Source organism: Trichechus manatus, unplaced genomic scaffold, assembly GCF_000243295.1.
Source record: "Trichechus manatus latirostris isolate Lorelei unplaced genomic scaffold, TriManLat1.0 scaffold00135, whole genome shotgun sequence".
Classification (NCBI taxonomy): Eukaryota; Metazoa; Chordata; class Mammalia; order Sirenia; family Trichechidae; genus Trichechus; species Trichechus manatus.
In genome coordinates this window covers 5,674,308-5,698,873 of record NW_004444071.1, presented here as the reverse complement: position 1 = coordinate 5,698,873, position 24,566 = coordinate 5,674,308, and the positions used below count along the sequence as shown (strand labels likewise).

The 24,566-nt window shown below is 41.5% G+C and overlaps 1 protein-coding gene across 4 annotated transcripts in view; it reads right to left on the bottom strand.

The window, feature by feature from the left end:
• Window positions 1–24,566, bottom strand: part of RAI14 (retinoic acid induced 14) — a 206,000-nt gene that overhangs the window by 46,000 nt on the left and 135,434 nt on the right. For 3 of the 4 annotated variants that reach the window (XM_004385237.1, XM_023739492.1, XM_023739493.1), the window contains exon 4: window positions 9,579–9,667. In XM_004385237.1, coding sequence (XP_004385294.1) covers window positions 9,579–9,667 — 89 coding nt within the window. Of the gene's footprint in view, window positions 1–9,578; window positions 9,786–24,566 lie in introns of those variants that run through there. The other variant, XM_023739494.1, reaches the window with a different exon arrangement.

Genomic DNA, 24,566 nt, shown 5'->3' with positions numbered 1-24,566 from the left:
CTACACATACGCACATTACGTAGTTGTTTTTCTCTCCCCACTAGAATGTAAACTCAATGAGGACAAGAATTGTTGCCTTTCTTGTTCTTTGCTGTATCCCTAGAGCCTACAACACAGTGGCACACAGTAGGGTCTCAATAAATACTTGTTAATTTGAGGCAGAACCCAAACCAGTTGCTGCCCAGCCAACTGAGACTCATGGAAACCCCATGTGTGTCAGAGAACTGTGCTCCATAGAATTTTCAATCACTGATTTTTGAGAAGTAGATTACTAGGCCTTTCTTCCCAGATGCCTTTAGGTGGACTCCAACAGACAACTTTTTGGTTAGCTGTGAGCATGTCAGCCATATGCACCACCCAGGGACTCCAATTTGCAGCAGAAGGTATGTTAATTTCAAATAGCTGGGGTTGGGTTCCCATCCCTGAGAACCAAAGCTACCACGACCAGTCGACCCAATACACCTAGTAAGCTCTTAAATCCTGCATTTCCCAAACTATGTAACCAAGATACTCCTCCAGCCCCTCACTCATGCAACATGTGTAAACAGTATGGGACACGCTTAAAGCATCGTTCCTCAGCTTCAGTGCTGTTGACATTTTAAGCTGCATAATTCTTTGCTGTAGGGGCTGTTCTGTGCATTTTAAGACGTAAAGCAGCATCCCTGGCCTCTACTCACTAGACGTCTAGTTGTCACAATCAAAACGGTCTTCAGATATTGCCAAATGTTACCTGAGAGAACAGGCAAAACCACCCCCAGTTGAGAATCATCGGCTTAGAGGAACAATTTCTTTGGTATAGCGGCCCAGTCCCAAAATACCATTTCTCCTTTCTGAATTATTTTCACTCTCTAACATGGACTGGAAATCCACTAATTAGAGAATCATATGGCTAGGAAACAAAATATTTTTAAATTAAAGGGTTATAATCCACAGTGAGGAGTTTCCTGGATGGTGCAAACAGTTAAGCGAACAACTACTATTCAAAGGGTTGGCAGTTCGAACCCACCCAAAGGCATCTCATAAGACAGGCCTGGCAATCTGCTTCTTGAAAATCCTGTGGAGCAGTTCTACTCTGCACACATGGGGTCGCCATGAGTCAGAACAACAAAGACCACAGTGAGCTGCACAAAAGCAAGTGTAGCATTGAATTATCAGACTTCCTCTTTTCTGGGATCAGCTGTACTGAGAGATCTAAAAGATATATGTGAGGGGAGTTCTTTAGAGTGGGCAGAACTAGGAGAGGCAGGAATCCTCCCAACCCCTCCTAAAAGGAAAAAGCTGCCTAGATTAGGAAATGAGGCAAAAGGGATCCCGGGAAGACAAAGATCTTTACTTTCTCTTCCCTCTTATACTCTATGAGATCCCCTCCTTCCAGGATGCATAACACTTAACAGTAGGAGTTCAGTTACATTATGGATGAAGTAGGCGTTGGTGGGCTAGCTTGGCACATTGGCCATCATTATCCCACTGGTTCTAAGGACAAGCAGAAGTGGAGTTTTAAACAAAGGCTTTACAAATGAACTTTTGGAACACATCCTGATTGTAAGTTGGAGACTGTTTATGCCCTGCATGCGACGCATTAGTTTTTGTCTATGCCATGGACAAAAGCTGTTCTACCTAAACAGCCCCCATTTGAAAAAAGCAAAGTTCTCCAAAGACAACACGGTAGGGGGATTTAAAAAACTTATCATAAAATAAATAACAGGTTTTCCATTTCACTTCAAGTTTTCCAGTCATACCTGGAAGTGAGCACTGTACTTTTAGAGAAGCAAGCTTCTTTTATTTGCTGGCTCTGGGATGTGTTTTCCTAACCAGCAGCAGAGAAGTATTTTTCACTTAAAATAGTCTCAAAATCCAACTGACACATCGTCCCTGGACACTATTACACTGAAGAGAGATGTCTCTCACTAACATTAAAACAAAATTCCCTCTCCAAATGCAAAACATTCTAGAGAGAATGTATTTTATTAGTGACAGAATCTCACTGTAATGAGACAATGCATAAGTCTGGCTCCCATACAACTGTGGATCTGTCTAGAATATCATGAAGCAATTTCCCTATAGGCAAATAACAAGGGCAACCCTAATTCAAGTGCATTCCAGCAGAATTTTGTTTGCAAGTAAAAGGCCAGTACTATTTATAAGCAAGAGTCCCTGAGTGGTACAAATAGTTATCATGCTTGACAGCTAACCGATAGGTTGGAGGTTTGAATCTACCCAGAGACACCTCGTAAAGAAATGTCTGGCAATCTACTTCCGAAAACTTCATTGAAAATCTCATGGAACACAGTTTTACTCTGACACATATGGGGTCACCACAAGTCAGAATCAACTCAATGGCAACTGGTTTACTAATAAGTCAAGAGTCTTGGACTATTACAGGTGTTTTCAAAGTAGGATGGCCCAGAAGCCCCAGACACAGGGTATCTTCCTTCAAACTACCTCAGACAATGACTCTGTATTCAATTTTTAAGATCTCTGGAGAAAACAGGGAAGAAATAACTACTGTAATAGAGGTATTAATTATGAGACTTAGAAAATACTTTGAGTACAAAGGAAAATGTTTAAAATCAACGTAGTCTTAGGATACAAAGATATGGCTAAAAATATACCAAAAGGCCAAAGTTTGAAAAATCATAGTTTGAGATCATAATAGAGAAGCATTTAGAAAAATAAAGATAATTAACTGGCACTCAATTAGATAAGAAGGTTTAAAACATTTTCTTAAAAATCAGAATTTCAGAATGCAGAATATATTTAAAGAAACATTTTAAATATAACAAGCCTTGGATATCAATGCTTGTTAACAATAAATGAGTAACTCAGTCTTATACTTCCCCCCACCCCCATTTTTTACTACCAAAATGCTCTCACTTATTCAATAAATATTACTAAATTCCTACAGGAATACAGCAGTAGAAGCATTGATTTTACTGTTTGTCCAGGAGAAGTGTTTACTCTAAAGAAACAGAAACCACAATTCTTGTATAAGCGAAGAGCAAGAGCAAGCAAACCAACTGAAGATGATGGATAAATAACATAGGCCCAGTTCAGAGACGGTACAGAGAGCTTGGTGGCTGACTGTGCCATCTGATTTATATGTGCCTGTGGTGCTGTTCGGCAAACAAGAAATTAAGAAATGGTGGAAAACCCTCAAAACAAAAAACATAAGTCATGATAGTCTGCAAATCTTCGCGTTTCCTTTTTCTGATTGATAAATTGAGAGCAGTTGGCTTGGTGATAGTTATCAAAACTTTTTTTTTTTTTTTTTTTAAAAAGAAATGCAACCTTTCCAAAAGCCCAGTGTGTAAAACAGAACAAAGGTAGTCTGGTTGAACTAGTAATAACTGTAATCATGCAGTAGCCAAATGCAGTGAGCACATACTGTGCTAATATGCCAGAATGTATCATCTCATTGAAGCCTCAAAGGCCGCCCAAAAGGATATGATGGTTGATATTGTAATACAACTATACCCACCAGCCCTATCTTCTGACAGTGGTTTGCCATAAGATTGTTTGTAAAGTATCCATAACAAATCTCTGGTCAGATTTCCAAGAGTTTCATGTGGAAGGATAGTGTCTTAGCTACCTCGTGCTGCTATAACAGAAACACCACAAGTGGGTGGCTTTAACAAACAGAAATTTATTTTCTCACAATTTAGGAGGCTAGAAGTCTGAACTCAGGGCGCTGGCTCTAGAGAAAAGCTCTCTCTCTGTTGGCTCTAGGGGAAGGTCCTTGGTTCCTTGGCGATCTTCATGTGGTATGGCATCTGTCTTCCCCCATCTCTGCTGCCGTTATATCTTAAAAGAGATTAACTCGAGACACACCCTACACTAATATTGCCTCATGAACATAACAAAGAAAACCCATTCCCTAATAGGATTATATCCACAGGTATAAAACAAAAAACCTTTTGCCATCCAGTGGATTCCCACTCATAATGACCCTACAGGGTTTCCAAGTAGCTGCCCGGTGGATTCGAACTTCTAGCTTTTTGGTTAGCAGCCATGTTCTTAACCACTACATAACCTGGGCTCCAATCATAGGTATAGAGGTTAGGATTTACAGCACAATTTTTTTGGATTTACAACACATATATTTATTTGAAACACAATTTGATCCATAACAGATAGCTCAAAAAAAAAAAAAATTTGAAAACTCTTTGCTTCTATAACTTAAACAAATCCAGTCAACTATTTGCAAGGTAGGAAACTGTTATCAATTTTACCATTCTATAGACTTACATTAATAGATGAAAAGAATAAAAAGGGCCAGGACAATATATTTTGAAAGGGGGTCTCTCCAAAAATCTCTACTGGGCACGATGATTTATGGTAACAGGTTTTTGTACCAGTTCTCACTGGGTCTTGGGATTGATGATGACTACATCTCGGAAATAATTTGGCAGTACCTAAAACAGGGAGACCTGGTAGCACAGTAGTTAAGCATGTGGCTGCTAACCAAAAGGTTGACAGTTCAAATCCACCAGCCACTCCTTGGGGCAGTTCTATTCTGTTCTACAGGGTCGCTATGAGTAGGAGTCGACTCAACGGCAGTGGGTTTGGTTTTTTTTTTTGGTTAAAATAGGCTTAAGGAGTCCCTAGGCAGCACACACAGTTAAATGCTTAGCTATTAACCAAAAGGTTGGTAGTTCAAATCCACCTAGAGGTGCCTCAGAAGAAAGGCCTGATGATATGCTTCTGAAAGGTCACAGCAATGGAAAACCCTATGGAGCACAGTTCTTTCTACTAGAAGCACAGGGGTTGCCACAAGTCAGAATCAACTGGTCAGCAACTGGTTTGGTTTTTGGTTTTTAAGCTAGGTTAACTGAAAAGACAACACCTATAAAAGCTCACCCGTTTAATTTATCCCCTAATCACCATAAAAAGAAAAAAAAAGGTTTTAGACTAATGATGACTACTGAGGCATCCAATGGTGACTAATGTTTTTGTCCTTTCCTTGCATTCTGATATGCTTTTTTGAGGCTGGGTCGCACAGTGGTTAAAGTACTCAGTTGCCAGCCAAAAGGTCAGTGGTTCAAACCCACCAGTTGTTCTATGGGAGAAAGATGTGGTAGTCTGCTTCTGTAAAGATTTACGGCCTTGGAAACCCATATAGGGTCCTACAGGGTCGCTATGAGTCTGAATCAACTCGATGGCAGTGGGTTTGGTTTTTTTTTTTTTTTTTTGGTTTTTCTTGAGAGGGAAATATAGGGGGTAGGCATTACAGCTAACAGGAAGGATATAGGTCATAAAAGTCATCAACATTTATCTTGTTTGTTGTGACAGAATAATGATTGAGAAGTGTTGTTGTAGATAACACAACAGACATTTCCATTCCTGCAGCTTCTTCCTTCTTTTGTTCCTGTTTTCTCTTCACATGCTTTCAAGAAATCACAGGAAACCATCAACGGATGAATGGATAAACAAAGTGTGGTACATACACACAATGGAATAGTATCTAATGATAAAGAATAATAAGTCTACGAAACATCTCACAACATGGATGAATCTAGAGGACATTATGCTGAGTGAGATAAGTCACTGACAAAAGGACAAATATTGTATGAGACCACTATTATAAAAAGTCAGGAATAGGTTTGCACACAGAAAGCAACATTCTTTGATGGTTACCAAGAATGGAAGGGGAAGGGAGGGAGAATCACTAACTAGATAGTAGACATATATTAATTTTGGTGAAGGGAAAGGCAATACACAATACAAGGGAAGTCAGCAAAATGTGACTAAGGCAAAGGAAGACACTGAGAGGTTCTCAAGAATAAAGGGCAACTACAGTAGATATAACAGCATATACAATCCTGCAATAGTAATAACAAACAATGATTTATGAGTGAATACATAGCTAGATACGTATACTAAATAGGTGTGGGACGTTATATGGGAGTACACCCATGCACATACATATGCGTAGTTGTGGATATTTCTACATACATATTTATATGTGCTGCATGTATATTCATATATACATAGGACCATAGCCTCGGGGGACATCTAGGTCAATTAGCATAATATAGTTCATAAAGATAATGTTCTGTATCGTACTGTGTGAGTAGCATCTTAAAAGCTTGCAAGCAGCCATCTAAGATACAACTATTGGTCTCTTCCAGTCTGGAACAAAGAAAAGTGAAGAAAACCAAAGACCTAAGGAAGCAATTAGTCCGAAGAACTAATGGACCACATGAACCACAGCCTCCACTAGACTGAGACCAGAAGAACTAAATGGTGCCCAGTTACTACTACTGACCACTCTGACCAGGAAAACAATAGAAGGTCCTGGTTAAGTAGGAGAAAAATGTAGAACAAAATCCAAATTTATAAAAACGACCAGACTTATAGGTCTGGTAGGGACTGAAGGAACCCCCGAGGACTACAGCCTCATGACTCCCTTCTAGTGTGGAACTGAAGCCACTCCAGCAGATCACCTTCCAGCCAAATAACAGACAGGCCTATAAAATAAACAATAACACCCGTGAGGAAGGTGCTTCTTAGAACAATCAACTTACTAGATCCAAAGGGAAACATCTGCCCAAAAGCAAAGATGAGAAGGCAAGAAGGGGCAGGGAAACCTGACGAATGGAAACGGGGAAGGAAGCCAGGGTGAAAACTGGGAGAGTGCTGACACATTGTGGAAATTGCAGCCAATGTCACAGAACAATTTGTATACGAATTACTGAATGGGAAACTAATTCACTGTTAACTTCCACCTAAAGCACAATAAAATGTTCAAAAAGAAAGAAAGAATAGGAAGGTGGTGCCTCATTCAGACAAAAGGAGAACAAGGAGGCCCTAGACCCAAAGAGCTGACTTCATTGCTAAAAATGTTAGGTGAAAGGGAAGTGACTGCAGCTTTGAGCCATTTCCAACTCACAGAATGTCTGAATAATGTCCTGGGGCAAAAAAGTGCTATGGATCCCATCAATTTCAGTCAGAGTTAAAAAGGACTGTGGCAGTTCCCACTGTCCCTGAGAAGCACCCAGGGTGGGTTCCACAGCAACCCCTCCAGTGTTGCTTCTCAGAGGGTCCAGTTTATTTACTCTAAGCTAATTCTTTTAGATTACGATTTTCTTACAGTAAAAATCCCCTCTACTTAAGAGGGACTACATCTCATTAGGAGTACTTCTGCCAATCAGATAGCTCTATGTGTATGTGGTATCACTTTAAAGTAATGACAACTGCACTAAGCAAGGGGCAAAGTGGGTAAATCCTACCTTTGTTGCTAACTGCACGGTAAGGATCAGTATGAATCCAATCCCTCAAATGTGGGGATGGATCCAGTCCTCAACTTCCTACTTCTCCATCATCATCGCCAGCTGCTCACACGGCACTCTCTCTCTCTGACCCTAGCCACGCAGAGCTGGGTTAGAGCTCACAAGTTAGATGGACACCGTCTTTCAGACCAGCTGTCCATGCAGCATTTCTTGAACCCTAGCTACCTAGAGTTAGGTCAGAGATCACACGTTAGGAGGACATCTTCTTTCAGACTACCAAATAGGCAGAAGAACCCAGCCTCTGCTGGCTCTCACTGCCCCTGTGGGTTTAACGCAATAGAATGACTCACAGAATTCCAAGACAGTATACCATACTGACAGATACAGACTTATTACAACCAAGAAAGACAGAAATAAAGAGACTCATAGGGTGAGGCTTGGGAGGGCTCATAGCACAGAGCTTCCATGTCCCACAGAGGGACGTGCTACCCTCTCCTGTGCATGGTCACCAACCAGTAAGCTCATTCCTGAGGACTCAGGGATCTTATCAGCCTCACCACATGGCCATGATAGATTACATCATGTTCCTGAGGCTTAGTCAACATTAGGCCCCAGGTGGTCCCCCGCCTTGGTTTGGTCAGCCCCCGTTCATTAACCTCAGGTGTTGGTCTAGCTCCGAAGAACCAACAACAAAGACCAAATTGCTTTCTGCAAGATGATCCCACACCTTGCAACAATGAACTTTAAAAACAAACAAAATAACTAATTGTATGCAACAAAAATTAGTATTTCCCTTAAGGTAGTCACTTATCGAAACTATTCATTCTTTTACTGGCATTGCCATTTCTGAAAATATTTTTGCAACTCTCTACAGCACTGCTCAAGAAAATCATTCTGCTAATTCAATCACTCCTTATTTTTAACTAAAAATGGTTTTACTAGTTTGACACAACCTCATTTATTTACCTGACTTGACTTCAAGTGGCTCTTGGCTTGTCCTAAAAATACAAACCTATTCTCAAAGGATACAAATATGCAATCAATAAGAATATTAAAACCAAAACAAAAAGCTGCCACAGACTTTGAAAACAAAGTTTTCCAACCATATTTTGAGTAATAATAACATTCATAATACCGACGGGCCACCCAAGATGACTACTCTGAGGAGGTCAATGGTTCTTTTTGGAACGGAAGAGACTCCTATATGAATTAATGAAAAGCCTAAAGACTACAGAGTTAGACTGATTTCACATTCCAATATGAATTAACAAAAAACTGTTAGATGCCAAAGATTTTAAGTGCAATAGAGAAAGGAAGAGCCATCAGTAGTTGCTTTGGTCCTTTGGTGTGGCCAGTAGTGGCAGAACCCCAGGCTGGAGACCCTAGGGCTTCTGTCCCAGGGGCAGGTTAACCAGTAAGCTTGGTGTACACTGGCTTACAGAAAGCAAAGTATGCACCGGCTTAATTGTGTTTGCTTACTAATCTGTAGCGAACAACTTCACATGGGTTTCACCAGATCTTTGACAGTTGTGAAAAAGAAGTGAAATCGTGCACTACAGATTAGTAAATAAGCACAATTAAGCCCATGCGTACCTTGCTTATTGGGTAATCTGTCCCCCTTGCTTCCCATAAGGCAATGTTTATGAAAGGTAAGACTTCGGTATTTTTTCCCTTCGTTTTCCTTGCTCATCATTTGTCAACACTGGCTGCAAATTAGTATCACCTGGGCAGCTTTAAAAACATACCAATGACTGGCTACCTCCCGAACAAATGAATCTGAATCTCAGAGGGCAGAGCCTGAGAGAGAGAGAGAGAGAGAGCGTATATGTGTGTTATTTATTCTTCTCCTTCTCCCTCCCTCCCTATTTTCCTCCTTGCCTTCCTTTCTTCCTTCCAAGCTTCCCAGGTGATTCGGATGCACTGAAGCACATGGAAGGCTGAGAACCACAGGCATTGGTCCAGATGAGGACCATGGCTTCTGTCCACAGAGCCCATCTCAACTTGTTGATGAAATGAGCTACTAAATAACTCACTCCACTTATCACCTCACACCATGATTCATAAAAATCAGGGACTATTGCTTGGCTCATACATATAATCTTAGAAAATAATATTAAAAATGGAGGATAAGAGGTATACAGTCTTTACTAACCACATATAAAATGAAAACCCTCTTGTAAAGGCACAGGCAAATGCATGAAACTGTGCCAGAGCCTAGTCATTAGAAGGGATTCCATTTTCTTCTTTTCCCTTGCTGTAGTTTCTAAATTTTCCACGATGAATATGTATCACCTTTGTGATACCTATTCTCATGCTGGCCTGTTGACTTAAGAGATAAAAACCACATACCGGCAGTATCTTGGGCTGTCACATCCACACCATGTGTAACCATGACCCTGAGGCATTCCACGTGTCCCTTTGCGGCAGCAAGATGAAAGCTGAGAAAAGAGAGAAACACAATCACCTTAAGATTTCCACTCTCTAGAGTTCATCTCTGGCACGTTTTTGGCCTCTTTACGCACAATTTCTCCCACTTGTGCTTCAGGACCACCATATGAGTAGGTATTATCATCAATGTAATTTTAAAGAGGAGTCTGATCATTTATTCATTGACACCTCTTATTAAGTGATGCAGCCTAAGCTTGATCTTAGGTTTTCTGACCTAAAGACCAGGCTTGAAAGAAGCAGGAAGATTCAACTACCTATTTGTCTCTTTATGAAACGTGAACAGTTAGAGTCCCAAATAGATTCAATTCCTAAATGATAAATACTTTATAAACTTTTTTTTTGATTGTCTAGTGGTTTTACCAAAGCCATTGTTTTTAAGTAGTAGACGCAATAAACAGAAACATGTCTAATGCAGACAGTGGTCAAAGTTCTCAGACAACATCACCAAATCCACTTGTGGGCTGTAGCTGAACAACAGTTGCGTGCAACATTTGTTAAGTGCCAATGTGTGTCAAGTATCTTCCTATGTGCTTTTCTATACGTTGTCTCTTTTCATCCTCATGACAGCCCTCTGAGGTGAGTCCTGTTACTATCTCCATTAGATGGCCGGTGTCTACAGCTGGTCAGTTGCAAACAGCATTAAATTAAGCCCACGATTACGCTCCAGAATTTAATGAGACTTAGGAGGACAAGCCATTCTCAGCATGTTTAGAGTGGTCATTAAAAGAAGGGATAACATCCAAAGGCCACACAAATCACCCCTGCAGGTCCAAGAGGAGGGGACTTATATGGGCAGAAGGAAAGTACAATTCCACTGGGCATTCAGGCCCAGTGGCTGCAATGGCTGAAAATCTTGGGAAAGTCTTCCCCATGCAGGCCTCCCACTTCTCAGTTTGTTTCTGCTGAGAGAGGTTATCAAGCCTTCCAGTAATCCTCCTGCCTCAGCTGTTTTAGGGAGCTGCTCTCTCAGGCTACTTCCCATGTAGCACCTTATATGTACCTCTGAATTAATGCCCAGACAGTCTTTCCTCATAAGATAGGATCTGGCACTGGGGCCCAGAGCCACACCCAACTACTGAATTCTAGAGCTGGTATTTGAACCTAAGTCAGTCTGATCCCATATCTCTGCTCTTAATAACTAGGCCCCAGTGAATGTGGACAGAGTCCTGAACCATCAAATGGGGATACTTCAGTTCTGGTTGTAAATCAGCCATAACTTAGCTGTGTGTCTTTGGGAAGTTAGCTTAACCTCTCTGAGCCTAAATTTCCTCCATTATAAAGTGTCAGGATTGCATCAGATAATTTCTAACATTTCTTTTGGTTCTAACATTAAATTATTTTAGCCTACCTGGCTCTGATCACACCAACTCTGTCTGCATTTGCGTAGCAATTTGCATGTTAATGTCTCTTTACAGTCAAAATTTAGTTTGTAGGTGACTTCACATTATAGTAAAACTCTGAACATACAGAAGGACTTGGGAATGTGGAATTAAATGGAATTCCTGATTAAATTCATCTTAATCAAAGGAACCTCCCTAAAAGGCAGTACAATGATGCCTCTGTTTTTTTCAGTATTGGGTTAACCTGGGGCCCTGGTGGTGCAGTAGTTAAGCTTTCAGTTGCTAACCAAAAGATCGGCAGTTCGAATTCACCAGCCGCTCCTTGGAAACCCTATGGGGTAGTTCTATTCTGTCCTACAGGGTTGCTATGAGTCAGAATCAACTCGATGGCAACAGGTTTTGGGTTTTTTGGGTAACTTAATTTTATAATACATCAAGTTCACATTTAAACACTTAATCTTATGTTTTAACTGATCTTGGTAGAAAGTTTCTAAAATGCCCCAGCCTTAGTAGCAGTTTAATTTAATTGTTCTTGAGGATTTGCAGTCACCATTAAGAGCCTCAATTATTGAAGTCTGCTTTTACGACTACTATTCTAAAGGCCCCCAATATTACTAAGCCCTAGTAGTTATTAATATTTGTCTTCTTTTCTTAATGTCTATGTGTTTGCTTCTAAGTTGTTTACTCTGCTATCTCCTATGAACAAGGGAGAAGAACTAATTCAAAAGTATCTGGACAAGAGGAGAGCCATATCCCATTCTCCTGGTAAAAGTACCAGGCTTAGCGATTAGTACGTCCGTATGATCACGCGTGGAGCCCCCGTTGCACAGTGGTTAAGAGTTTGGCTGCTAACCAAAAGGTCAGCAGTTTGCACCTCTTCTTGGAAACCCTATGGGGCAGTTCTACTCTGTCCTTCGACTTGACGGCAACAGGTTTGGTTTTTGTTTTTTTATGAGCACGCGTGAACACAACATACCCATACGCACACTTACTTTAAATTTTGATTGAAGTATAACAGATGTAAAGAAAATGACGCAGATCATAATTGTACAGCTTGACAAAATTTCACAAATGGAACATGTTCATTTTACCTTCATACTAATGAAAAAACAGAACATGCCTGAAACCCAAAAGCCCTCTCCATATTTTCTGTTAGCACCCTGGAAGCTCTCCCTGTGCCCCATCAGTCGCTAAGCCCTCTCCCCGTGTGACAGCTATATTTTTTCTACTCTGAGGTTTCTTGATCACTTCTGGAATGCATGCTATATTTATGGGTGGTTAAAACTGCAGACACGTTTGACAATGATGCATTACTGTAGGCCATATAGTAACTTTAATTATACAGAATATGATAAGTGACTTCAAAAAAGCTTCATGATATGGTCGTAAGCCAAAGTAGGGACCAGTTTAGATAGCTCAAGAGTACACCTCTCTTGGAGGACAGTCTGGCAGTTTCTTACAAAGCTAAACATAGGTTTACCATATGATTGAGCAATTGTGCTCCTAAGTATTCATATAAATGAGGTGAAAGTGTTATGTCCACATAAAAACTTGCACATGAACGTGTACAGCAGCCTTATTCGTAATCGCCAAAACCTGGAAGCAACCCAAGATGTCCATCAATATGTGAATGCATAAACTGTGGTATATCCATACAATGGAGTATTATTATTTAGTGATAAAAAGAAATGAGCCATCAAGCCACAAAAAGACATGGTGGAATCTTAAATGCATACTTGCTAAGTGAAAGAACCCAGCCCCCAAAAGCTACATACTATATGATTTCAACTCTCTGACATTCTGTGAAAAGATCAATGGTTGCCAGGGGGCTAGGGAGAAGAGGAAGGGATGAATACATGGAGCACAGGCATTTTCAGAGCAGTATAACTATTCTATATCATACTGTAATGGTGGACCCAAGACATTAAGTATTTGCCAAAACCCATAAAACTATACAACACAAAAAGTGAACCCTAATGTAAACTATGGAACCCTGGTAGCACAGTGAGTAAGAGTGCAGCTGCTAACCAAAAGGCTGGCAGTTCAAATCTACCAGGCGCTCCTTAGAAACACTATGGGGCAGTTATACTCTGTCCCATAGGGTCGCTATGAGTTGGAATTGACTCGATGGCAATGGGTTTAGTTTTTGGTTAATGTAAACTACACTGGTTGCCGTCAAGTCCATTCTGACTCAATCGATTCTGACTCATAGAGACCCTGTAAGACAGAGCAGACTTCCCCATAGGGTTTTCAAGCTTTTAATCTTTATAGAAGCAGACTGCCACATCTTTGTCCCACCAGAATAGTCGGTGAGTTTGTATAGCTAACCTTTCACTTAGCAGCCAAGCGCTTAATCACTGAGCCACCAGGGCTCCTCAATGTAAATTACAGACTTTAGTTAATAATAACGTATCAACACTGGTTCTTCAATTGTAACAAATGTACCATAAGGATGCAAGATGTTAATAGGAGAAATGATGTGTATATGTGTGTGGTGGGGGAAGATATATGGGAACTTTCTGCACAATTTTTCTGTAAACCTAAGACTGCTCTAAAAAATAAAGTCTATTTAAAAAAAAAGACATCTCTCCAAGGATAAGAAAAACAACCGACTTAAATGAGATTTGGTCTTGTGAGAAAAATCAACACCCCATCCACTATATACATATATATTTTTTAAGCCAATTCTTTATTAGCAACTCTTTAAACTCATGTTTGCAAACATTTAACACAAGAAAAGAAAAAACTAAAACCCCACAAAGTACGTGTTTGAGTGCATGCACAAACAATAACTACAACACACACACACACAAACAAGCAAATAAACAAAAGTACATGCTACAATTGTAGGCTAAAGTTTGCAAAGACTTTCCAAGGTCTATGGGCATATCCTGTGGAATAAGCAAGGGTTCTTCAGTAGTGAATTAGAAGTAAAAAGAAGATGCTCTGCTGGCTAGATTTCAAAAGAGAAAATATAAAATAAGAGAGAACAACTATGAGACACATAGTTACCTTGGTACCTACTGGTCACTCTGATTAACTACCTTTGGCCTAATACCATATCATTGCCACAGTTAGAAAATTATTTTACTACTTAACTTGGGACATCTTGCTTACAACCTGAGTTTGCTAAATCAGTTCTCATATAAAACTAAAATGGTCAGTATACTGGTTTAGTTTGGTCTTGTTTTTTGAAAGATGTGCAAATGAAGAATAAATAAGACACAAATTAGACAAAGAAACTCCTTTATATTACGGTAGCACTTACGAGCTCAATTTATGTATCTTATACTTGAACAACAAACAACTACCAACAAAAAGGGCTGGGCCATTCTATTTGTTTATTTTCCCCAGAGAGAAAGCTGCTGGAAGACTGGAGCACTGTTTTCTTTCTCTCATTCCCCTACTACACCTGGAAGAAGCCATCCATCAAGAGCAGCGTAAGCGCCGTTGTGACAAAAGGGCAGGTGGGAAATCACACTGTCATGGTCTCCTCTGTACATGTAATTTAGACATCCAATCATTTAAAGGTTTAAACTTCAGGAAATCTGGTCCTTATTCCTAGTATCCATGATTTCAAAAAAATTCAGCAAAGTTTCCAATGTTTTAACTTTATTAAAACTTAGAGGAGGGACAAAAACATGCGTCAGATGAAGTATACCGAGAAGCAAGGCACTGGGGGATGGAGTAGACACATGTAATCTTTAAGCGCTCAGGGGTTTGAACTAGTTAGTGTGTGATCTTGGACAAGCTACTGAGCTCTCTGTACTTCAGTTTCCACATCTGCAAAATGGGCTGTTGTGAGTAATAAATGAGCTCCTCTGTGTAAAGCACTTGACAAAATGCAAAGCATGTAGTGAACACTCCAAAAATGCCACCAATTATTATAGCCTCACCAACACAAGGCAAAGCACAGAGTCTAGGATGTATTGCTTAATAAAAAGAATTGTCTCAACGTTCAGAAAAGATAGGCTAGCAGAAGTTACATCAGAACCAAATTACTGCACCAAAGCTTAAAAAATGATGGACAGGAAGGGGAAGGAAAGGGAAAGGAGGGAGAGAGGGAGAGGGAGGGAGACAGAAGAACAGCTACATGCCTTTCCCCGGAATGGAAACTTCGGAACAAAGTCATAGATAGTCCCAGTCCACAAAGACTCATCCAAGACCAGCCTTGTCTAAAGCTTACGCTTAAGCTGTTAAAATTCTGGCACCTTTCACAGGAGTGAAAATCTCCAAAGCAAGATTTGGCAACAGCAAGCCATTAACATTTAGCCTCTAAATGTGAACCCAAAGCACAGCCAATTTTTAATTAGATACTCCAGTGGAAAGTTGGGTTTTGTTAGGTGGAAAAACACTAGTCAGTGACAGAACCTGCATTTGCAGATGACAACGAGTAGATTTCTTTCTCATGTAGTAACTGATGAATGTGGGTATCCTCAGTGGTGTCAGTCTGGGTGACTGATGGGCGAGGGGCTACCCCTCTCTGGATGGTGGGCAGGCATCTGTGGGGTTCTGTAAGGCTTGGAGAGCAGATGGTGCCCCAGGTCAGCACACAGCCAGTAAAGAGCATGGATGGTGCCCTCCAGGGTCTGTGTCCTAGGCAGCTGGCTGAGAGAACACACCACTAGATGAAGAGAGTTTGGAGATGGTGGCGGGAGGACAGAAGGCAAGGGTCCTGGTCGGTTAACATCCCCATCCCCTGAAACGGAGACAGTATCCTTGACAGTGTTCATTCTGAGGCACTGGAACCAATCCAGGTATGAGAAAGTTTTGATGTGTCTATAGCTGTATATTTTTACAAGTACTGCTATCGCTATAGCTAAATATATTCATTCACTCATATATCTACTATAGTACTGGTGGATCTATGTGCTGGACACTCTTCCAAGCACTGAGAAAACTGTGGAGAATAAAACAAAACTCCTGCCCTCATGGAGCTTGTCTTTTAGTAGGAAGACTGAAGATAAACCAGTGGTTGTTAACTGAGGTGACCTTGCCCTCCAGGGGGACAGTTGGCAATGTCTGAAGACAATTTTTATTGTTAACTGGTGGGGAGATACTGCTAGCATCTAGTGGGTAGAGGCCAGGGATGTTGTTAAACATCCTACAATGCACAGAACAGCCCCCACAACAAAGAATTATCTAGTCCCAAATATCAATAGTGTCAAGTATGAGAATCCTGTGATAAATCATTAAAAATAAATGTATGATGCTGAAATATGATTCTATCAAAACAAATTAACTGAGGACTCAGGAAACAACTTGAGCAAATTTAAATGTTTTATCAAGATATAATTCACATACCTTAAAATTCACCATTTAAAAATGCACATATGATTCAGTGGTTTTAGAATATTCACAAAGTTGTACAACCAATACCACTATCTAATTCCAGAATATTGCATCACCTCAAAAAGAAACCACAAACCCATTAGTAGTCATTCCCCATTATCCTGTCCCCTCAGCCCTGGAAACCACTCATCTTCTTTCTGTCTCTATGGATTTGCCAAATCTGGACATTTCATACAAATGGAAGCTTGCCATATGTGGCTTTTTGTCTTCTTTTAACAAAAAGAATTGTCTCAACGTTCAGAAAAGACAGGCTAGCAGAAGTTACATCAGAACCAAACTGTTCACTGGTAGGGCAGTACTGCTAGCATCTAGTGGGTAGAGGCCAGGGATGCTGTTAAACATCCTACAACGCACAGACAAAAACGTGGAAAAAAACAGATGCTTTGGTGACTGGTGGAGGGTATATAAAAACCTTGTATCCAGTTCCCTAAACCCAGGTACCGTGACAGGGACACATGTCACTACCCAAGGATAGAGAGGTGGCTGTCCAGATTCTGGTGTAACCAAAATGGCAGCACTTCCACAGCCCACGTCTTGACCACTCAAAGTGTGATCCATGGACCAGCATCGGTATCTCCCAGGAATTTGTTAGAAATTCAAGCCCTACCCTAGACCTACTGGCTCAAAAGCTGCATTTTACAAGATCCCCAGCTGATTCGTATACACACGAAGGTTTGAGAAGTGCCATTTTTAAATGGAGGATAAGTTAAAAACCTCACCCCATCATTTTTACCAAGCACCCTTTATTTCATAGGTTCTTTTGAAAACAAAATCCCCAAAGTCTTAAAAACCATTTCATGGATATGTTCCACAAAAACGGAATCTACGCTGTTTTATGTTTCATTACAATAGGGTATGTTTAGCTTTGCTTATAAAGCTCAGCTGCGGCCCTTCAACAGCGATGTAACTAAAAGGCACAAATAGAACAGCCTGAATATTTTTATAAACTACTTTGATCCCTTAGCTGCTTATTAATAGTTGGAATTTCCTTGCTTGTGTCATTTGGAAAGTTTCCAAGGTTTCAGGGCTTAAGAGTTTGGTGGCTCTCTCTCTCTGTTTCCTTGCTTTCATTTCTTTTCCCCTGAAGAGAACTGACTGATGTTTCCAGTAGCCTCAAACAGCTAGGGTGGCAGGCTGAAGGCAGGGTGGAGAAAGCAGCGGAGGGAGAGTGAGCAGTGGGAGACCAGAGTGCGGTCAGGGTCTGCTGCTGTGTTGCTATGATCATGGCTGAGGTACTTAACTTCAGTTCCAATTCAACAGCAATAACATCAATAATAATAGCCCATAAAAAAACCAAATCCACTGCCTTTGAGTTCATTTCGACTCATGGCGACCCCATGTGTTATGGAGTAGAACTGCTCCATAGGGTTTTCTTAGCTGTAATCTTTACAGAAGCAGATGGCCGGGCCTTTCTTCCACGGCAACCACTTGCGCCACCCATGGACTCATAAACAGTCAACTGAAAAACTATGTACTAGAAGCGTTTTATATTTCAACTCATTGCATACAACAATCCTGCGGGGCGGGGACGAGTTACTATTATCATCTCCATTTTACAGAGGAGGAAACTAAGGCACAGTGAAGTTCAATAACTGGCCAAAAGTCCCCAAACTAGCAAGCTGTGGTGCCTGGATTCTAACCTAGGCATCCCTCCACAACTGGTCCTTCGCCACTCTGCTGAGAAATTGCACGGTTAGATCACTCTGCAAGTTGTGAAATGCTACACTAACACACTACAATGTACTATTCTTTAAAAAACAAAGCTTAAACTAAAAACTGGAAGCCTTTGGCAAAAAGCAAACACAGGCTTGTCACGGGGGGCAGAGTGGGTGTTGCAAGCGCTCTCAGATGGGAATGTAATCCAAGCACTGAAGCAAACAGAGCCTGCAATGGGGGTTTCAATTCCTACAAAACCACTCAGCAAGTTGTGCAAACTTTCTCTAAGTAAATACCTCAGACAAGGTTGGATTATTTCTCAAGGCTCTTAACCCAAAGGGTACTTAAACTGCTGCTATTCAAAAGTCTACGAGCTCTTGGGAATGGTGTTGGTTGAACAACATAATGAACATGTTTAACGTCACTGAACTATACATGTGAAGATCGTTGAAATGGAAAATGTTTTGTTACCTATTTATTTACCACCATTAAAGAAAAAAAAAATTCTATGAGCTATGGCCTGGGAATTTCTTTCTATCTTTCAGAGGAATAACAAACACAATTCTAGTTTCTGATTATTAGCTGAAACATATATTTGAAGAAAATACAAGCTCACAAGGCTACTTTTGGAAGACTTTGATTTTCAAGGCATATTCATTCACACGAAATTTCACTTGAACCAAATGCTTTCTTGCCCCTTCATCACCCTGGCTCCCAAAACCAAGAGAGCTGGCAGACTAAAGTCAAGAATGCAGCAAGCCAGCTGCCACGACTGGGTCTGCCTCTGCAGCCAGTTTTCACTCCCCAAATCAGCAAGCCACCAATGCTCACCTAAAGAAACAACGGTACACCAAATCCTACCAGCATTAGCCATGTCCCAGAATCCCAGAGTGTGCGAAATAAAAGGTTCCAGAGGGGTTAGGAAATGTGTAAAAGATCAGGTCTTGAACTTACCTCCCCTGACTTAAAGAGCGGTTTCTCCCTAATATACCCACCATCTCCTTTTTTTTTTTTTTTTAATCCCTTTATTTCCTAGGAAGGGGTCACTGTGGTAAGAGACTCAGAAATACTTCATGATAAAAAACAGCTTTCCCAGAATCTTTTTCGAGCATTCCCAGAACCCTTTGAGAGTTCTGGTATTTCAGCTCTGCACAGGAGCCTCCCATCCCAACCACCTAAAACTGCCTGTTTTTATCGTACTCCTTTTATAATACTTCTTTCTGGGAGCATGGGGGATAATTCTATTAAATCATATTTAAATAAATCAGGGAAATTAAGTAGTTAGAATGATTATTTAATCCAAAACCCTTCCCTTGTGACCCTGGTTCCCTCTCTGGCCTCACCTTCTAGCACTCTCCCCTGTTCACCAGGGGGCTCTTTGCTGTTTCTTGAAAGTGTCAAGCACACTCCACATCAGGGTCTTGCCTTGCTGCTCCCTCCATGAGGAGAGCCCTTCCTCCAGAAAAGTACAGGGTTCTACCCCTCCCTCCATTCAGAACTCTTAAATGAAGGCCTCTGCTCAGAGAGACCTTCCTTTCCCAGGCTTATCCAAAGTGGCCCCTGTCAGCTTCCCCCTCCTTGCCATCTTCACTGCACCTGACATTATATTAAAGAGCGATTTGTTTATTGTCCCTCTGCATGAGGGCAGGCACATTTTCTTGTTTATTGCAATTTTCCTAACACCTACAAGAGATTTTTTTTTTTTAACGCAGTGCAAAATCTCTCATTTTGAATTTGGTTTTATAGTCTGAAGTTTGTATTTTGAATTCCTTTAAAGCAAGGCACACCCATAAACTAGAATAACCTTAAGCCTTTCTCAGGCTATAATGTAAGTTCTTGGGGTTCCTGGGTGGTGCAGACGGTTAATGCGCTGGGCTGCTAACTGAAAGCTTGGAGGATCCAGTCTACCCAGAGATGCCTCAGAAGAAAGGCCTGGCAATCTTTTTTTTTAAATAAGAAAAAATGTGTTGATATTTATTAAAATATATTGGTTAGCATTCACAGAGGCTTTGTTAAAGAACTAGGTTTTGAAAAAGCAGCGGCAGAAAACTGAGCAATTGTCAGTGCTGTATGGTGGAGGGCAACTTTCTGGCGGCCAGACGAGGTGAATTTGACAGTTGGGCAGTCTTTCTCTTTTGGACACGTGATTTAAAAAAAACTCATTGCCATGGAGTCAATTCTGACTCACAGAGACCCTATAGGACAGAGTCGAACTGGCCCACAGGGGTTTCCAAGGCTGTAATCTTTATGAAAGCAGACTACCACCTCTTTCTCCTGCAGAGCTGATGGTGAGTTCGAAACGCCAACCTTTTGGTTAGCAGCTGAGCTCTTAACCACTGCGCCACCAGGGCTCCTGGACACGTGCTAAACTCTGGCAAATACTTTACACAACCTGAAGAAACAGAACTAGCTTCCCCTCCTGCCCTCTGTGTTCTTCCTCTCTGCCTGAGAGGGGCCTGGGGAGTGCAGTGCAGGGAAGTCCAGGGAAGTACGGGGAAGTGGGAAAAAGGAGAACGTTTATAGTAGAAACTCAGCAAATATAAGGATCTATGAAAATCCAATCTGTGACTCAGTAAATATAAGGATCTATGAAAATCCAATCTGTGAATTGACTGTGACTCAATGTTTATCAAAGGTCTGAAATATTAGATATTTGTAAGAGACATCCCTAGATATGTTTAAGTATTCATTCTTCTAGATTCTTTGGTTTTCATGTTTACTTTCAGTTGGATCATCAGAATATAATTCACCTGAGCCTCAATAGCTACAATGTGATTTAACGTTATACTTCAAGGCTTTGTAGATAAAAAGACGTGCAGTCTATTCTGAAAAATCAGCCACTGAAAACCATATAAAAAACTGTTCTACCCTGACATACATGGGGTAGCCATGAGTTGGAATGGATTTAACAGCAACTAGTTTAAAGTTCTTAAGGGAGAGAGGCTGTGTCCTTTATGTTATGATAAGCTTGATTTTGCTGCCCAGTAGAGAACAGTGTAATAGTTCTCAAGGAGCCCTCATGGCCCAATAGTTAAGGGCTCAGCTGCTAATTGAAAGGTCGGCGGTTTGAACCAATCTGACGGCTGCATGGGAGAAAAGATCTGGTGTTCTGTTCCCGTAAAGATTGCAGCCAAGGAAACTCTTATGGGGCAGTTCTACTCTGTCACATGGGGTCGCTATGAGTCGGAATTGACTCGACAGCACACAACAACATCATAATGGTTCCCAAAGTGTGGTCCCAGGACCAGCATCAGCATCACCTGAGAACTTGTTGGAAATGCAAATACTCAGGCCCTGACGCAGACTCCTCAAGTGGGGTCCTGCACTCTGTGTTTTAAGAAGCCCTCTAGGTAATTCTGATGTAAGTTTAACTTTTAGGACCACTGGTGTGGTAGAAAGAAGTATGGATTAAAAGTCAGTAGTCCTTGGTTCAAGGAGCCCTGGTGGTGCAGTGGTTAAAGCGCTTGGCTGCCAACCAAAAGGTGGGTGGTTCAGCTGCTCCATGGAAGAAAGATGTGGCAGGCTGCTTCCATAAAGATTTACAGCCTTGGAAACCCTATGGGGGCAGTTCTGCTCTGTCCTGCAGGGTCGCTATGAGTTGGAATCAATTTGACAGCAGTGGGTTTGATTTTGGGGTTTAGTCCTTAGTTTATGAGTCAGAATCAACTCAACAGCAACCAACAACAGCGATCAGTCATTGGCTTAGAACTCCCTGGGTGGTGCAAACGTTATGTTCAAGTGCTTAACTTGAAAGGTTGGTAGTTTGAACCCACCCAGAGGCACCTCGGAAGATAGGCCTGGCGATCTGCTTCTGAAAGGTCACAGCCTTGAAAACCCTATGGAGCAGTGCTACTCTGCACACATGCAGTCTGCATGAGTTGGAATCAACTTGACCCAACTAACAACAAAGTCCTTGGTTTGGGGCCCAACTCTGCCACCATCATACTAGTCACTCAGTCACTAGCCTCAGTTTACTCATCTGGTCTACGTGATCACTAAAGCCTTTTCTATCTCTGAAAGTCTATGATTCCAACCCAGCCTACCAAGTGTTCTACGGCACTTATTTACAGCAACATCTAAATTCTGATGAGGTCGCTGAGCTCAAATGAGGCTTAGCCCACAGAGAATATTTCAGTGGGATCCAAACAACAGGATTAAATGGATTGAACTTCCATTTCGGATTATAGTCTAGGGGTAGCGAGGGGAAGACTAATCACTTCTAGTTATAAAAGCCTTGAAAAAATAAATTCTACTCTGTCAATAGGGAGGAACCCTCTGGGCCTGAATCCTCTCGGGCACAAAACTGCTGCCTCTATTTCCAAAGCAGCTGCAGAAGCAACTTTAATCACTGCTTCTATGAGGAAGTTGCGTAGCAGAAATTTTGAGAAATGGAAGCACTGGTTGCCTTTTCTCTGCTAAATGCTTCAGAGAGGTATAATAAATGGTGGCTGGCAGTTAAAAAAAAAAAGGGAGGGAGCTGTAAAAATAATATTTACCCATGGCTGTCGAGTCGACTCTGACTCATAGCGACAAAGCAGAACTGCCCCATAGGGTTTCCAAAGCTGCAATCTTTATGGAAGCAGACTGCCACATCTTTGTCCCATGGATCAGCTGGTTGGTTCGAACCACCAACCTTTTGGTTAGCAGCCAAGTGCTTAACTACTGTGCCACCAGGGCTCCTTAAAAATAGTATTACTCTCCTTTAAGTGCTCATAGTGTGCTAAAAGGATCAGCAGGGCTGTTTCTTCTGGGGACAGAGATCTCCTGGGGACAAGAGGGAAGAGACCTGAGATGAAAGACGGATACATGAGCTAGGAAACCATACCACACTCAAACCTGACATCAGGTCTTTTCTTCAGGATTGTTTGGTTTCATAAAAGTGGTCTGGAAGCAGTATTTGGGCATTATGAAAGCTGCATTAGGGTCAATGATATGTCTGCTGTGGTCACTGATAAACCCCTAGACTTTGGTACCTAGAGTGATTTGTGCTAATTCATGATCGAACTTGCCTCTTTCATTAAAGGACTCATTTACGACAGGGTGATTGAGAGCATGAAGTGAGAATTGTTTTTCCCAGTTGCGTCAAGTTGATTCCGACTCATTGCAACCCCATGGATGTCAGAGTAGAATTATGCTCCACAGGGTTTTCCAAGCATGATTTTTCAGAAGCAGACTGCTAGGCCTTTTTTCCGAGGCGCCTCTGGGTAGACTCCAACTGCCCATCATCAGGTTAGTAGCATGACAGATTTACCATTTGCACCCCCAGAGACCTAAGGGAAATTGACAAAGTCTTAAAAACGATGAAAGAATGAACTATTTGTTGAATGAATGATATATGTGAAAGCCCTAGCAGTGTTGGGAGCACTCTGTAATTAATAAGAAATAATTCCTTGTTAATTGGGTAAAATTGGGCTGTAATCCTTGAGGGCTGAGGGTCCGGTTACAGCAATAACGAAAGCACACAGGTAACTAAATCCAAAATCAGTTGCCATCAAGTTGATTCCGACTCACAGCGACCCCATGTGTTAAAGAGTAGAACTGCTCCACAGGGTTTTCTTGCCTGGAATCTTTATACTGAAGTGATTGACTGCTAACAGAAAGGTCAGCAGTTCAAAACCACCAGCAGCTTCTCGGGAGAAAGATGCGGCAGTCTGCTTCCATAGAGATTTACAGCCTTGGAAACCCTATGGGATCGCTATGAGCTGGAATTGACTAGACAGCAGTGGGTTTTTTTGTTTTTAATCTTAATGGAAGCAGACCACCGGGACTTTCTCCTGTGGCAGCACTGGGTAGGTATGAATTGCCAACCTTTAGGGTAGCAGTCGAGTGCAAACCATTTGTGTCACCCAGGGACCTGGGTAACTACAACTCATCAAATCTTATGTGATTTTAGAGAGGCAGTGGCAAGACTCCTCCATTTTGGAAATGAGGAAAGGCTTCAGTGAGAGACAGGAAACAGGACCTTGGATGATGCGTAGGATTTGGCAGGACGAGTGGTGGTGGCGGCATTTTGGAAGGCATGAACTTCAGGAACCGAGGTGAGGAAGCAGAAGTGTTCCTAAAAGGACAGCGAGTGTTGGTGATTTTAGCTGACTCAACTCTCAGCCTGTGTGGTTGCTGTTCCTGCAAAAGCCTCCTGCTCCCGTGTGGCACTCACTGGCTGTGTGCTCTCAGGTCCATCCCTACCCTCCCCTGCTCTACTCTGTATGCAGGGAACTAGGCTTCCCACGCTCTCCTGACCTCTGGATTCTGGGTAAGTCCAGCAGGCAGATGGCACTGACTAAGGGCTGGAGGAAAAGGCAAAGCCAAAGCATTTTAACCCTGAGCAACAAGGACCCACTTAAGCGTCTAAAAATGTTCAATCTCAATATACTTAATCCAGCTTTGAAAACAGCCTTAATAAAACTTAATTAAAAAATTCTCTGATCCAACACATATTTTAATCAATCCAGTTCTTAATTTCCAAGTCTATTCTGATCAATTTGCACCACTATTGTGGTTGCAAGTCTTACACAATTTTGATAATATGTTCTGCTTTTAC